This window comes from Carassius auratus, unplaced genomic scaffold, assembly GCF_003368295.1.
Source record: "Carassius auratus strain Wakin unplaced genomic scaffold, ASM336829v1 scaf_tig00040859, whole genome shotgun sequence".
NCBI classification, from domain to species: Eukaryota; Metazoa; Chordata; class Actinopteri; order Cypriniformes; family Cyprinidae; genus Carassius; species Carassius auratus.
Window position 1 is genome coordinate 122,147 of NW_020526613.1, and position 15,354 is coordinate 137,500.

Genomic DNA, 15,354 nt, shown 5'->3' on the forward strand with positions numbered 1-15,354 from the left:
TGTCCAGGTCAGTCTCAATCACTCAATGAGCCGGAAATAACCTGCTAAGAGGATTGAGAGCCGAGCTGGACACAAGCCTCCTTTAACACAAAGGAAGGACGTGACGACGAGGTCAGCGAGTGTTTGAAACGGTCACCTCGAGACGCCAGAAACACTGAATGAACAAACACTTAATGAACCCTAAATCCTTCTTAAAGGCACAGAGTCAGCAAACACAAGTGTAGAAATACTGACTAGAAGACAAGTGTCTGGGTAAAAGCATGAATAAAGATGTAAGCTACAGATATGAAGAATATGCATTTAGCAGCAGTCAGCATTCACAGAAGACACAGAAATCAATGCACACAGATTACACCAGAGATAGAGACAAAGATCTTTATTTACAAAAGCTGCTCAGAACACAACATGCTGCAACACCCGAATACAAAATAAAATAAAGTCACAAGAAATAAAAACTGCAGATGTGTTGTGGATTGGCTCAGATCAGGTCGGCCACTGAAACACAAGAGTGTGAGAGTCAGTCGTGTGTGACGAGGCGTCTCTATAAAGAGCAGGAGCTCAGACGTGTGTGTGTGTGTGTCTCACCGTTCATGGGCATCTCGTCGATCTGTGTGGAGTAATACTGCTCAATATCTCGCAGGATTCGGATGTCATCGTTCTTCACAAAGTTGATGGCCACGCCCTTCCTGCCGTAACGACCCGATCGACCAATCCTGACGAGGGAAACACTCGTTACATTCATCTGGAGCGCGGAGTCATTAGAAGCTCTCGTGTCAATCAACATCAAAGACTTAGAAACGTCTACATGAGGAAAACTAACCACAAATAATTAATGACAGATAAAAACCTCAGTGCAGCAGTTCGTCTTTTGTCTTTTTTTTTGACAAAAATAAGATTTTGGTAACATACTTATTTTTTAAATACGTTTAAGTCATCTTTTAATGTCAATAATTAGGTATGCACCATATTTGATTTTTGAGGATATCGTTAGTTTTTTTTTTTTTTTTTTTAAAGGACGTGTCAATTACATAAACAATAATAAAGTTAATTTATAATGAAAGCACATTAAAAGCTTTGAAAATAAGTATAACTATAAATCACTTTTTTTTTTAGAGAGAGGCGCATTATTAATCTTAAGATTTTATTTGTAGATTTAACATTAACAGATGTCTAAAGCAAAAGAGTTTAAAAACTCCTATTTAAATTTTCATAATCTGTTTGAAAAAAAAAAAATATACATTAATAAATCTATATATATAAAGTTATTTAATTTAGAAGCATCTTGTTTGTGACTTTTATTCATGTTAGCTACAGATTCTGACCTTTAAATCAAAACCTACTCGTGATTTTATGATCAATTACTGATTTAACCAGAAACAAAGTAAAGAAATAAATCACATTAAGACATCATCGTCTCGTTTCAGTCGTGAGAAAGATGATAATCAAGAAACATTTTTCATCATAGTTTAATCACCAAATATAATGTAAATATTGTTTATATTAATAGTTTGAAATCTTTGCTATATTTTCCATTTTTAAGTTAAAAGTTTTAGTAATTGTTGGTTGTTGGTTTTGTTTTTTAAAAAGTCTATGCAGACTTAATATTTTTTATTATCATCATTTTTTATAAAGTTAAAATAAAGGAAAATGAAAAAATGCTGCCTTGGCATTTTGCTAAAATAATTTTTTCTATACACACACTTACATTTTTGTATTTATTTATCGAAGTTCTAGTAATTCCTTTGTCATTTTTATGATTTTTAATATCCATACAGCCTTAAATAATATTTTATTTTATAAAGTTAAACTAAAATAAAATGAAAAATGCTGCCCTGGCAATTAGCTAAAATAAGTTAAACATTTTACAAATATTTCCATTTTATTTTTAAATGTCTATACAGTCTAAATTTATAAAATTGAAAAATTTATATTTTTTTATATTTTATTAAATAAAGTTAACCTAAAAGAAAATTAAAAATGCTGCCTTGTCAACAAGCTAAAATAATTTTTTTAATATATATTTCAATTTTTATTTCAATTTAAGTTTTAGTAACTTTTTTTTTATATCTATACAGTCTACATTAATTTTTCATTTTTTAAATGATAATGTATTATATAAAGTTATAATGGTTAAGTAATGTTTATTTCAAGAAATGTTTTCGTGGTTTTATTTCTAATTCGCGGTAATAACTTCGGTCTGTGTTTGAGGTGTTTTCTCACACACGTCGAGTCCGAGGTGTGTGTGTGTGTGTGTGTGTGTGTGGTACCTGTGGATGTACAGCTCTCTGTTGTTGGGCAGGTCGTAGTTAATGATGAGAGACACCTGAGGCACATCCAGTCCTCTGGCCCAGACGTCTGTGGAGATCAGCACTCGACTACAGGATCACAAACACTGATTACACTCAGGAATCACGAGCAATGTGTTCTGATGGACAACTCTGAGTGCAGTGGATTAGAAATACAAGAATACATGTGGGGGCGGAGCTTGGGTCTGTGTGTGAGTTTTGATTGGATGTTGAGATGTGGGCGTGGCTCTCTAAAGGGTATATGGGTGGGGGCGGAGCTTCAGTTATGACGTTCACCTGGCTCCGGATCTGAACTCCTTCATGATGGACTCTCGCTCTTTCTGTGGCATGTCTCCGTGCATCGACGACACGGTGAAGTTAGCCTCCCGCATCTTCTCCGTCAGCCAGTCCACCTGAAAACACAGAGGATCATCAAATACATAAATATCACATGATCTTCAGAAATCAGAATAATATGATGATTCACTGCTCAAGAAACATTTCTGATTATTATCAATGTCTGCACAATATTTCTGTGGAAACTGTGATACATTTAATTTTTCAGGTTTCTTTGATGTTTAGAAAGTTCAAAAGAACAGCGTTTATTTTGTAATGTTATAAATGTTGCATAATTAGCTCTTAACTAGTTAGTTGTTAGACGACTAGTTAACCGTCCTGACCGCTGTAGTTGGCAAACATCTCTAGTGTGACTGACCTTGCGTTTGGTGTTGCAGAAGATGACGGCTTGTGTGATGGTCAGCGTGTCGTAAAGGTCACACAGCGTGTCGAACTTCCACTCCTCTCGCTCCACGGCCACGAAAAACTGCTTAATCCCCTCCAGAGTCAATTCATCACTGCACACACACACACACACACACACAAGATCTCAACATCTCTCATATTTGTGCACAGCTCTATATGATGCACCAGACCTCGAAGGGTTAACACAAAACAAAGGTGCTCGGCGTGCGCTCACCGCTTGACCAGGATGCGGATGGGGTCGGTCATGAACTTGTTGGTCATCTCCAGGATCTCGTGAGGCAGCGTGGCGCTGATGAGACACACCTGAGTGGCAGGAGGCAGGTATCTGTACACATCATAGATCTGCTCCTTAAAACCTGCACAAACACAACACAGGGACATGAGAGGAGAAACCAAGAGCACACACACCATCTCACGCACTCAGAAGTGTGTGATGACGCTTCACCTTTGTTGAGCATCTCGTCTGCTTCATCCAGCACCAGCATCTTGATGGCACGAGTCCTCAAACTCCTCCTGCGGATCATATCTGACAGAGCAAGAGAGTCATTACATCATCATCCGTTCAGGATCCAGAGTAACGCTCAGAAGAGACGGACTCACCGAACACTCGGCCGGGCGTCCCAGCCACCACGTGCTGACCGTAGTCCAGCTTCCTGATGTCCTCGCCCACGTTTGTGCCTCCGATGCAGGTGTGACACTGAACGTTCATGTAGTCGCCCAGCGCCAGCAGCACCTGCAGGACAGAGGAAGTGACATCACGTGAGACACAGGAGGTCAGGAGCCAGGGAACGAACGTGCGAGCGACTGGTTGTGTTTCACCTTCTGGATCTGTCCGGCTAACTCTCTGGTCGGAGCCAGGATCAGCGCTTGAGTCTCTCGAACCTGGAGACAGAGGACGAAACAGGATTATTGGAGCTAAAAAATTTGCTTAAACTGTACTGGAAGGAAATCGTATTTTCTATGAACACTTAAACACACCTGGATATCCAAGCACTGCAGCACTGAGATACAGAACGTGGCTGTTTTACCGGTTCCAGACTGTGACCTGGAGAACAAACAAGACCATTTAAACCAGAACAGAACACAAACCGGTGTTTACGGCACGTTTCTATCAGTTGTGCAGGACTCACTGAGCGATGACGTCTCGGCCCTTGATGATCTGTTTGATGGCTCGCTGCTGGATGGCTGAGGGTTTCTCAAAACCTGGTGCAGTAAACAACATCAACATGCATTTAAACAAACATTAATGGCATTTACATAGAGGCGTGTTAGTGAACGGTCCAATAACAAGACATTATACTGATGATAAACATCACACAATATATCAATGAGACGAAGAAACAAATATCAATTTCATTCTGATGATTCTCTTTTCATAAACACTCACAGATTAAAAATAATAATAATAATAAAAATGTAAAAGATTTTTTAAAAATTTGAATTAAAATAAAGACAATATTAAATAAAAAAAAGTTTAAAGAAATAAACACACAGATTAAAAATAATAATAAAAATGTAAAAGAATTTAAAAACTTTGAATTAAAATAAAAACAATATTAAATAAAAAAAGAAATAAAAGAAATAAAAATAAGAAAACTGATCGCTTTTTCACAAACACACAGCTTAAATAAAAAACTAAAATCTAAAACAAATAATAAATGCTTTTCTAAATAAAAAGACTAAAATATTAAATAAATAAAATATTAAAATAAATAATTAAAAATATATAAAAATTAGAAAATTCTGATCTTTTTCAAACACACACAGATCAAATAAAAATAATAAACAATCTTAAACAAATAAATTATAATGTAAAAAAATATTTAAAATAATACAATTAAAACAAAAACAATATAAAATTACAATTAAATAAAAATAAGAAAATTCTGATCTCTTTTTCAAAAACACACAGATTAAATAAATAAAAAAAATAAACAAAAAACAATATTACGAAAATAAATAAATAAAAAGAAGGAGAAAAAATATTTTATGTATAAAAACCCTGATCACGGACTGAATTACACTAGTGTGAGTGTTGAGTTAACAAAGTAAACAATGTAAGTTAGTCTCCTCAGTTTCTACCAAACATGATAAACACGGGCGGACACCGATCAATGTACCGGTTTGTGGTACCGATCTCCTGATGTAGCACATATAAGGCTCTATGAGGTGATTTGAGGCGAGATTAACGCTAAGTAAGAGTTAGTACCGTACGCGTAGATCCCGCGCAGCAGATCTTCCCTCAGGCCCATCGTGTCGAACGTCGGCGTCACATCCACCTCTTCGCTCGTCTCAAACTCGATTTTCGTCATGTCTTCCTCCTTCAGGAGCCTCTTCCTCACGGGAGCTGCGGCGGCGGCCATAATTATTACAGATTTTCGATGTAAATAACGAGTTGAAATATGAAAGCGCGTCGGTACGCGTCTGCAGGCCGAACGGAAGAGCCGCGTTTGTCGCAGCTGTGACGCACAAAGCAGGAGACGCGCGTTGACGTCATCCGCACTGGCCCCGCCCACTACGCGTTCAACGCCCATAAAAATCACAACAAGCGATGTCTGGAAACTATAGTTATTTAATATAAAAATACCATGGTTCATTTTAAGCTATTTTTATTTGTGTATACTTTCTTTTTGTTTGTTTTGTTTTTATAACTGTACTGAATTAATAGTTCCATGTTTTTTAATGTTAAAAAGAACTCAGAAAAAGATTCGAACTAAATCAAATGATTCGCGATCCGATTGGAGCACTTCGAACAGTGAATAATTTGTTTAATTGACTCGGAGTTTCGAAAAGCTCTGTAACACCAGCTCAAAAAATTAGAACATCATGGAAAAGCTCTTTATTTTTTGGAATAGAAGTAACATCTGACAAACACCACAGAGGAGCTGAAGACCGCTATCAGAGCATCCTGTGCTTCAGCATCCTGTGCTACACTTTTCGAACATCAATAGCATTAGAGGAGAAAGACTTACAGTCATAAAAACATCTGTAATGTGTTAATTTAGGTGTCAGCTAATGCACACCTTCACATTTTGAATATGTATTAAAATAAATTGTAAATCGTGTATGTAAAAACAAAGTTTGTGCATCACTTTCAGACTCATTCACTGTGAATGGTTTTCGGCTGTTGATGATAATAACAACGAGTTTTAATGTCGGAAATAATTTCAGATGTCATTTTTGTATTTAAATTTAATGAAGGCTTATACAAAATAAACAAGATGATATTACAAATACCTGCAAAGGGATCCGAGGGGTAGTTTCTGCTGTTACACTTACAGGAGAATCAAATCCTTGTTTAGTTTATTGGCCAAACATTTCATTCAAATATTCACTTAATCTTTCATTTTAGGCCAGCTTTTTTGTTATAGATGACATAGCCAATATAATTATTCGACAAAAAAATAAACCATGGTTTTATAGTAAAACTGCTTAATTTGCATGATTTATGATTGCTTGAGACTATAAAATCAATTAAGAATCATGATAAACTCATAGCCATAGTCAGCTGTCGAGAGCTAAAATTGTAATTTGTAAATAATACAATGTATTAATTTATTTACTTTTTAAAAGTTAATAAAGTTATATTTATATATATTTAAGGAAGGTGCACATAATCGCGTTCGTGTGATTGACTCGCTCAATTGACTCGGTTCGTTCGATCAGCTTCATCCTGAATCAAATGCACTCTGGCCTTGAGTGATGATAATTTACTAAACCTAAATTCATAAAATAATTTTTGTTGCTTGAAATAAAATAAACATAAACTGAAATAAAATCTAACAAAAATGTACAATTATTTTATTTTGTCTAGTTGCCAAGGCTACATTTCTAGTTTTTAATTTAGTTTAACTTGATGCACGAACATAAAATAGAAACTATATACACACACACATGCATATAATAAAATGACAAAAAAAAGTCTTTAAAAAATAAATTACATTTTAAAATAATAATAAAAATATACTTTTATTCAGCTAGCTTCCATGACAAAAATTTGTTATTTTTGTTATATGAGTTGAAGCTGATCTCTGATTGCTGTTCATACAAATTATTACAATTAATGGCAAAATAAACTGAGATAATGGACTGAAAACCATTTTTTGTTGGTGGAAATACTAACATTCTAAGACTTTTGCACACACACATAATTAAATATGTAAATAAAGGTTATGGAAACTCAACTGGTTATATACAATTCTCCAGGGGCCTGTACCATGATGGTAGCTGAACAAATTCAGAGTTACAGGATTAGTTTTGAGATGACAAAACCAAACCTCTCCAATCCTGCTTTGTTGGTACCATGATGCTGTTCATCAACTTTCTTTGTCAATTCAGGCTTTGATCCTGAGTTTGTGGAGCGCGTGCACATGAATGTGTGACATCACTGGCAAACAGCCAATCACAAGCCTTGCAACACAAAGCAAGTTGGCGAGAGACCCAGCGAGATTCAAAACTAAAGGTTAAAGGTTTTGCTAAAGGTTAAGAGATTGAAGAATATGACAAATTTAAATGTCATATGAAAAATGAAGGAGGACTAATAAAAATAAATGGTCTTGCTCCATCAGTGTAGTCACAAGTGGAACTTGTTAACATAGTTTATACATTTGAAAATATATAGCGAGAGACTTGAACATAAATAGTGCAGTCTTTTGATACTACAGCTTATTTATATTACATGATCTGTATACATTAATATTTATTTAAAATAATTTATAATGACTGTTAAACTAAAATTGCTTGTGTGTAAGAGATAAATAATAATTTGAATCACAATAATTATATAAATCATAAAATGATCATCATTAAAGCCAGACTTCTATATATTTTTTTTTAGCACAAGTGACCTTTAATTTGGAGCAAGATAAACTGGAGTGACTTTGTGTCAGACATGTGTCACTTCTCTCACATCTGATTGGTTCACCTTCAGTCTGAGATCTCTAATCCAGAACATAACCCCCCCCCGGAGCAGGTTAGCCGTGCAGCGTAAGATACCATGGCAACGAACACAGATTAAAGCCAAGCTACTTTCATAGGACCCAAAACCCAGGGTTGGCGGAAACTAAGCTGAAACATAGCTGGCTAGCCACCTAATCCAGCTTCATGGTACAGGCCCCAGTCCTGAAACTGGAATTCAAATTCCCAGCTGATTCCCATTCCGTGATCATGTGATCCGAGTTCTGACAGCTAAAGTACACTCGAGCTCGACTGGTCGATCATGAAAGAAGACAGAAGCAAAGATCCGGCTCAAGACTCAGGTTTATTATTATGGGATGTTCCAGCGAGCCGCAGGGTGATGTGAACACACGGTCTACTGGTCCTTCAGCTCCCTCAGACGCTTGATGGCAGATTTGACCGTGACGGCTGACGTGGTGCTGCGGGACAGAACGCACACATTAGACCATCATTAATTAGACGGAGCTCTCGTTAATGAATCACGGGGTTCAGTCTCACTTGTACGTCCAGGCGCCTCCAGCTACGGTCTTCATGCAGGAGCCACAGTGCCAGATCCCTACAGCCTTCCTCTTCATCTTGGTCTAGACAGAGACAGAAACCTGAGCCTCACAGAACACTCGTCTCCTCATCCAAGCCTGTGTGTGTGTGTGTGTGTGTGTGTGTCTCACCTTGCCGCAGAAGGAGCAGGTGTATTTGGCGTGCTGGCTGATCTCGATCTTCTTCACCATCTTCCTCAGCGACGCTCCGTAACGCGTGCCATACTTCCCCACAATCCCCACCTTCTTGGTGCGCTTGGCCTGAGCGGGAAAACCAAACATTTCAATAAATCAAGAGTGTTTCATAATAAGAGAGATGAGCACTTTTAACAAGTCATGTGCATCATGGAAGCTTATTTACAACACAGCATATAAAATACAAATTCAGACTTTTATTTTTCTCGTAATTGTAAGATATAAACGGAATCGAAAGGGAATTGTGAGAGAGAATGATAACTTTTATTAGTTTGACTCCAACATGACAGAAATAAGTTTCCATAACTATAATGGAGAAAAACAATAAAAATAAGTATTTTCAATTTGTAAATTGAAAAAAAGTGTCAACACACAGACAGAGTTTAATTCTTTTTTTCAATAGCCAAAAAAAACTAACTTCTTCCGCTAACATGAACAACACTTCTTCAGCATTTATTAAACTTGTTTCATGTTAACGTTTACTAATGCATTATTAGAATGCTTGATAGTCAATGCACTGTGAAGTGACGATGCAAGATTAATAAATACTGTAATAAATGTATTGTTCATGTTAATTAACTAATAGAACCTTGTTGTAAAATGTAACATTTCATTCTGTGACAGAAAAAAGCTTCAATAGGTAGAAAGTCGTAACTTTTCTCCTCACAACTATGAGAATTGCGAAAAAAAAAAAAAAAAAGAAAAAGTCTGAATTGTGAGATAAATTGCCATTACTTTTTTCATTCTGTGGCAGAAACATGATTCTCTTAAATACAAGTCAAGATCTCACGACTTTAGAGTTTTTACCCCCTGGCATTTGGACTTCAAAGTGAAAAATTATAAATAAATACATAAATTTATGCATTTAACAGACGCTTTTATCCAAAGCAACTTACAGTGCATTCAGGCTATCAACTTTTACATATCATTGTTTTAATAATAATAATGATAATAATTCCAAATTGAGATATAAACTCAGAGCTGAGAGAAAAACAGTCTGAATTGGGATTTCTTTGAAAGGCTGTTGTAACAAATAAAATGCGTTTTAATTTAATTGATCTTAAAGTTATTTTAAAAAAGCATTTTTTTATTAATTAAAAAAAAAAAAAAACAGTTTGGGAAACCTTTACGTCATGTAATGTTCAATGCACTTGATTTCAAAAACTTTTTTTTCCTCACTCTTTGTGCTTTTATTTCAGAATGTACAAGATTATCTTATTTAACGCGTGATGTAACGGATCACGATAGTAACTTACGTTACATTTCTTGTCATGAAACGTTACGTTAATTTGAAATCATTAACGGATGACAATTAGATTAATCAGCACATTAGGAGTTTACTGAGGGGAAAATGCGGTCCATGAACGGTGTTATTACTGTCGAAAACAGCTGATCACGGGGTAAAAGACGCGGTTTGATCACGGATTACGCGATTTAACTCAGTGTTTTGACTCCGACAGGAACGAGCACAATAATGACGTTTAAAGTCGATCTCATCGCGTGTGAGAACAAATACAGCACCGATGATGCTTAATGCCCTCATCCGAACATCGACTAACCAGAAAAGTGAGGTTTTTTGAAGGAGAAAGAGGAGATTAGAGAAGATTCGCCTCTCGGGACGAAACGCTCACCATTGTAGCAGAAGAGCTGCGGGTCCAAAAGAGACTGAGCGACTGCGCATGCGCGGCTTACCAGCGCGGTCACTAACGCATTCTGGGATACCGGAGGACCAACTCCACTGCACAGAACACTCTTAATAATAATAATTATCATTATAATAATAACAAGTTCACTTATTTGTGTGCATGAATAACATAATTACTATATATTGTGTTATTTATTATTTCCTTAAACTTAAATCACTTATAAACAATATTAAATGAATACATATTCATTTTAAATTATATATATTTTTTAATAAAATAATTATAGAATCGAATTGATCATAGTATTATGTGTCAAATAACTTAATATAATTATAATTAAAATAATCAATAACTAAAAGGCATGTTTTCTCTTTATTAATTTATAATGGTTTAGTAAAAGCATAATTACAAATATTAATAAAAATAATTTAACTTCATTATATATATATATATATATATATATAGTAATATTACAAGTATTATTCATATAAAAAATATTTTATAAAATAACTATTTTAATAAAATATAAAAATGAATCTTAAATTTATAATTCATAAAATAATTTTGTCTATGGCTTTATGTTGCTTCAGTTAAAACAAAAAAACATTAATAATAAATTCAAGTTTAAACTATGCACATATATATAATTACTAGCATTACTTACATATTGTATATTGTTAGATTACTATTAGTATTATTACTAGTATTATTTACCTTTATACAATTCATATTATATAATAAAATAATTGTATGATTTATGTAATATACACTTATCTAACATATGAGATTATATTTATAATGTACAAATAAATATTTAAAATTTATAAAATAATTTAACACGTTGTCTCTATGAGTTGATGCTGCTTAAGCAATATAATTCCCATTCAAAATAAATCCACTCATTGTTAATCAGCAGGAAATCTCTTGTTTTATTAATCACTGAAGCACATCTTTAATTATTATATTCATCTGTAAACATGAACTCAGGGTAAAAAAGGGCAGCATTTCTACAGGTCAGTTCAGAGAAGCACAATAATTCAGTACAAACATGCAAACAAAGTTAATTAATTATAGAGAAAAAGATTCTTGTACACAAACTCAAAATATAAAGATGGACATAATGTGACGGGAATATTACAACAGAAAAAGGAATAGAAGACCAAGGCACGAACACAACATCTGTTCGGTCACTTTTGCTCATGGATGTCAGTGTGTTAATAACTGTGTGTTTAATGATTGGCTCAGGTGTTTCGAGGGTTAATGACTCTTCTGGAGAGAGAGAGAGAGAGAGAGACACAGAGAGAGAGAGAGAGAGAGAGACACAGAGAGAGAGAGAGAGAAGGAGATGTTCAGAAGCCGGTCTCCACGCTGAGTGAGCGGCGCGTCACGTGTTCGATCTCGCCCGTCACGTACTCGTTGAAATTGGTCTGATACTTGGCCAACATCTTGAGCATGGGACGCAGGTTCAGCCACCACTGCTCCTTCGGCATCCGGTGTCTGCACACACACACACACACACAGCTCAGCGTCTGATGGAGAAGTGTGTTAGAAACAAGGCTCTCCATTTATTTCATCAAAATACTGTAAAAATAGAAAAATATTATTCTAATGTAAATCATCTGTTTTCTGTGTGAATCTGTGTTAAAGTGTAATGTATTTCTGTGATGCTCCGCTGTATTTTCAGCATCATTCCTCTAGTCTTCAGTGTCACATGATCTTCAGAAATCATTGTGGTATGCTGACGAAGTACTAGTTTTATTCATCAAGGATAAAATGATGAATGATGCTGAAAATTCAGCTGCAGATCACAGAAATAAATTACACTAACACAGATTCACACAGAAAACAGATGATTTACATTAGAGTAATTTTACAGTATTTTTGATCAGATAAATGTATCCTTGCTGAGCAGAAGAGGCTTCTTTCTGAAACATTTCTGAGCATTAGTTATAAATGCAGTACATCATACATTTTCAAACATAGCCATTATATGATTCTGAACATAAAGTGATATTATAATGAGCTCCTGGCTGTGGTTAATTATTGATGAGGCGAGTCGTGTGACTCTTACTCGAAGTCGGTGTGTGCTTTGAGTTCGGTGACGGGGCTGAAGGACATCACTTTCTTCTTCATGCCGATCACACAAGCTGTGTCTGGAGCGTTCGCAAACACACGGCCTGCCGTTCACAAACATTACATTAGATCCAAGAACGTTTGTCTATCGTTACACTTATCCAGAAAAGATTAATATTTGTTATAGAAATCCATCTGCAAAAAACACCAGTTAATTCTGGATTATACACATTAATTGGATTATATTTTAAAGAGCGTGATTTTATTATTATTTTTACTGTCATAATATTTAATAATATTTTTAAAGAATATTTTTAGTTTTCATTTTTAGTTTACGTTTTAGTAGTTTTGTTGTGCTTTTATCATTTTTAGGTTTTTTTTATATTCATTTATATTTTAATTCAGTTTTAGTAAATAAGTTTCGTGCTCGTATCATTTTTAGTAGTTTTTAATATTTAATTTATTTCAGTTTAAGTTCTAGTAATTTTATGTGATTGTATCATTTTTAATTAAAAAATATATTTATATTTATCTTTCAATTAGATTTTTTCAGTTTTAGTTTGTTAGGTTAGCTCTCATTTTTATATTTATTTTATTAACATTTTATTTTAGTTCTTAATATTTTTGTTTAGCTTTCGTTTATATTTTTCTCAGTTCAAATTTTAGTTAATGTGTTTCATGTTTTTAATATTTATATTTAGCTTTATTTGATATTTATTTCAGGTTTAGCTCTAGTATTTTTGGTATGTACATTTATCATTATTATTATTTAAAAACAAATTTATATAGCTTTTATTTATATTTTTTCAGTTTTAGTTAATCTGTTATGTTTTTTTTATCATTTTTATTATTATTTTTTATATACGTAGCTTTAAATTATATTTATTTCAGTTTAAGTTCTAGTAATTTGTGCTTTTATCATTTCTTTTTAATTTTTAAAAACATTTAACTTTCATTTATGTTTTTCTCAGTTTTACATATTTTGTTAGGTTTTATCTTTTTTATATATTTCTATTTAACTCATTTTTATACACATTTCAATTTTAGTATTTTTAAAATATGCTTTTATCTTTGTTATTTTTCTATTTACACTTATTTCACTTGTAGCTTTAGTAAATTTTAGTTGCCAGTTTTTTTTTTAGGTGTGTTTCTGATTCAATAATTCATCTTTAATTCACGTTGTAGAGTGAATGTGTCTCACCCTGTCTGTACGTGTTGTTCATCTTCTCCGTGAGCCACAGAACCGACTTCACGCCCATTTTAGTGCCAAAGTTCCTGTCAAATGGAGTGGGAACGCCGCCCTGAACACACAAAACAACACGTGACGCACTGATGAGGGTTGGGGTTGGCGCAGTGGATAAGACGCATGCCTTTGGTGTGAGAGACCCGGGTTCGAATCCACTGTGAGGCACCAATGTGTCCCTGAGCAAGACACTTAACCCCTAGTTGCTCCAGAGGCGTGCGACCTCTGACATATATATAGCAATTGTAAGTCGCTTTGGATAAAAGCGTCAGCTAAATGAATAAATGTAAATGTGATGAACTTCTAACTCCACGGGAGCGTCTGATTGGTCGGGGCGCTGGTCACATGATCACTAGACGGGCGTCTCACCTGCTGCAGGTGACCCAGAACATTGACCCTGCAGTCGAAGATGCCTTTGCCCTCGGCGGAGTACAGATTGTGGATGAAGTCGGTGGTGTAGTGGTTGTTACACTTCTCATTCCTGCAGAGAAGACCACTATTAGTGAACCACAGCTGCACGAAGCACAGGGCCACATCCTGAATACCCTCACAGTGATGCATTGTGGGATGTTTTACCTCAACACTAGTCCCCTCTGAATATCGTTCTTCATTTTCTCCGTCAGATGTTCATCTGAGAGGAAACAGCACAACATTGCTAATAATCAGAAATGTTTCTTGAGCAGTAAATCATCATATTATTCTGATTTCTGAAGATCAAGTGACACTGAAGACTGGAGGAATGATGCTGAAAATACAGCGGAGCATCACAGAAATACATTACACTTTAACACAGATTCACACAGAACACAGATGATTTACATTATTTCTACTGTATTAATGATAAGTGACTCTGTGGTTGTGGTCTTGCCTCCAGCTCGTGGATGCTGAACGGCTCCTCGTAGATGTAGACGGCGTCTGCTCCCACGGCGATGCCGGTGGTGGTTGCTAGGTAACCGCAGTATCCTCCCATGGTCTCCACGATGAAGACGCGGCGTTTGGTTCCAGACGCAGACTGCTTGATCTTGTCGCAGCTCTGAGCAGACAGACAGAAAGCTGCTATCAGACTCAGGACTGACCCATGATCAGGTGTGTGTCAGAGAGTGTCTCTCACCTCCATCGCGGCGTTCACAGCCGTGTCTGCTCCCAAACTGAAGTCTGTGCCCGGCACGTTGTTGCTGATGGTGGCGGGAATCACACACATGGCGATGCACAGTTCATCATAGCGGCCTCGAGCCTCAACCAGCTGCAGAACTCCCTCATACGCCTGCAGGAGACACACACACGTTACTACACACACACACACACACTCTTCCACATGAACTCAGACTCTCTCTCTCTCACACACACACACACACACTCTTTCACTCACACACACATGAGATTCAACTCTCTGTACCTCAAATCCACCAATCACCAGCAGTGACTGTATGTTGTATTTGCCGATATTGGCCACAATGTTCTCCATGCAGGAGTTGGGAAGAGTTCTGGGCAAATATAAATACACAAACGAATGCATGAATAAACTAATAAATAATAAATAAAAGCATTTCCAACCACTGAAAAACGTCTGTTTAAAAGTGGTTTAATGACAATATAAAACATTTTACCTTCAAAAAAATAATATATATTATATATCAAATTTCATATTTATTGTTTTA

The 15,354-nt window shown here is 35.5% G+C and overlaps 3 protein-coding genes across 3 annotated transcripts in view; all 3 read right to left on the reverse strand.

Annotated features, from left to right (window-relative positions):
• Positions 1–361: 361 nt before the first annotated feature.
• LOC113084883 (eukaryotic initiation factor 4A-III-like) lies at positions 362–5,453 on the reverse strand. Its single transcript, XM_026255020.1, has 12 exons — positions 5,257–5,453; positions 4,178–4,250; positions 4,026–4,092; positions 3,867–3,929; positions 3,648–3,780; positions 3,493–3,573; positions 3,262–3,403; positions 3,001–3,139; positions 2,583–2,698; positions 2,268–2,375; positions 586–713; positions 362–495 (listed from the first exon to the last, which is right to left on the reverse strand). Exons 1-12 carry the CDS (start codon positions 5,408–5,410, stop codon positions 479–481), a joined length of 1,221 nt encoding a protein of 406 aa, XP_026110805.1. The 5' UTR covers positions 5,411–5,453; the 3' UTR covers positions 362–478.
• Positions 5,454–8,288: 2,835 nt separating this feature from the next.
• On the reverse strand, positions 8,289–10,452 carry LOC113084878 (60S ribosomal protein L37a). Its single transcript, XM_026255017.1, has 4 exons — positions 10,366–10,452; positions 8,672–8,800; positions 8,502–8,584; positions 8,289–8,422 (listed from the first exon to the last, which is right to left on the reverse strand). Exons 1-4 carry the CDS (start codon positions 10,366–10,368, stop codon positions 8,359–8,361), a joined length of 279 nt encoding a protein of 92 aa, XP_026110802.1. The 5' UTR covers positions 10,369–10,452; the 3' UTR covers positions 8,289–8,358.
• Positions 10,453–11,338: 886 nt separating this feature from the next.
• Positions 11,339–15,354, reverse strand: part of LOC113084879 (ATP-dependent 6-phosphofructokinase, liver type-like) — a 13,777-nt gene continuing 9,761 nt past the window's right edge. The window contains exons 15-22 of the mRNA XM_026255018.1: positions 15,093–15,180; positions 14,808–14,960; positions 14,546–14,729; positions 14,273–14,327; positions 14,066–14,177; positions 13,655–13,754; positions 12,452–12,557; positions 11,339–11,877 (exon numbers count right to left, since the gene is read on the reverse strand). Coding sequence (XP_026110803.1) covers positions 11,730–11,877; positions 12,452–12,557; positions 13,655–13,754; positions 14,066–14,177; positions 14,273–14,327; positions 14,546–14,729; positions 14,808–14,960; positions 15,093–15,180 — 946 coding nt within the window. The 3' untranslated portion in view covers positions 11,339–11,729. The remainder of the gene's footprint in view (positions 11,878–12,451; positions 12,558–13,654; positions 13,755–14,065; positions 14,178–14,272; positions 14,328–14,545; positions 14,730–14,807; positions 14,961–15,092; positions 15,181–15,354) is intronic.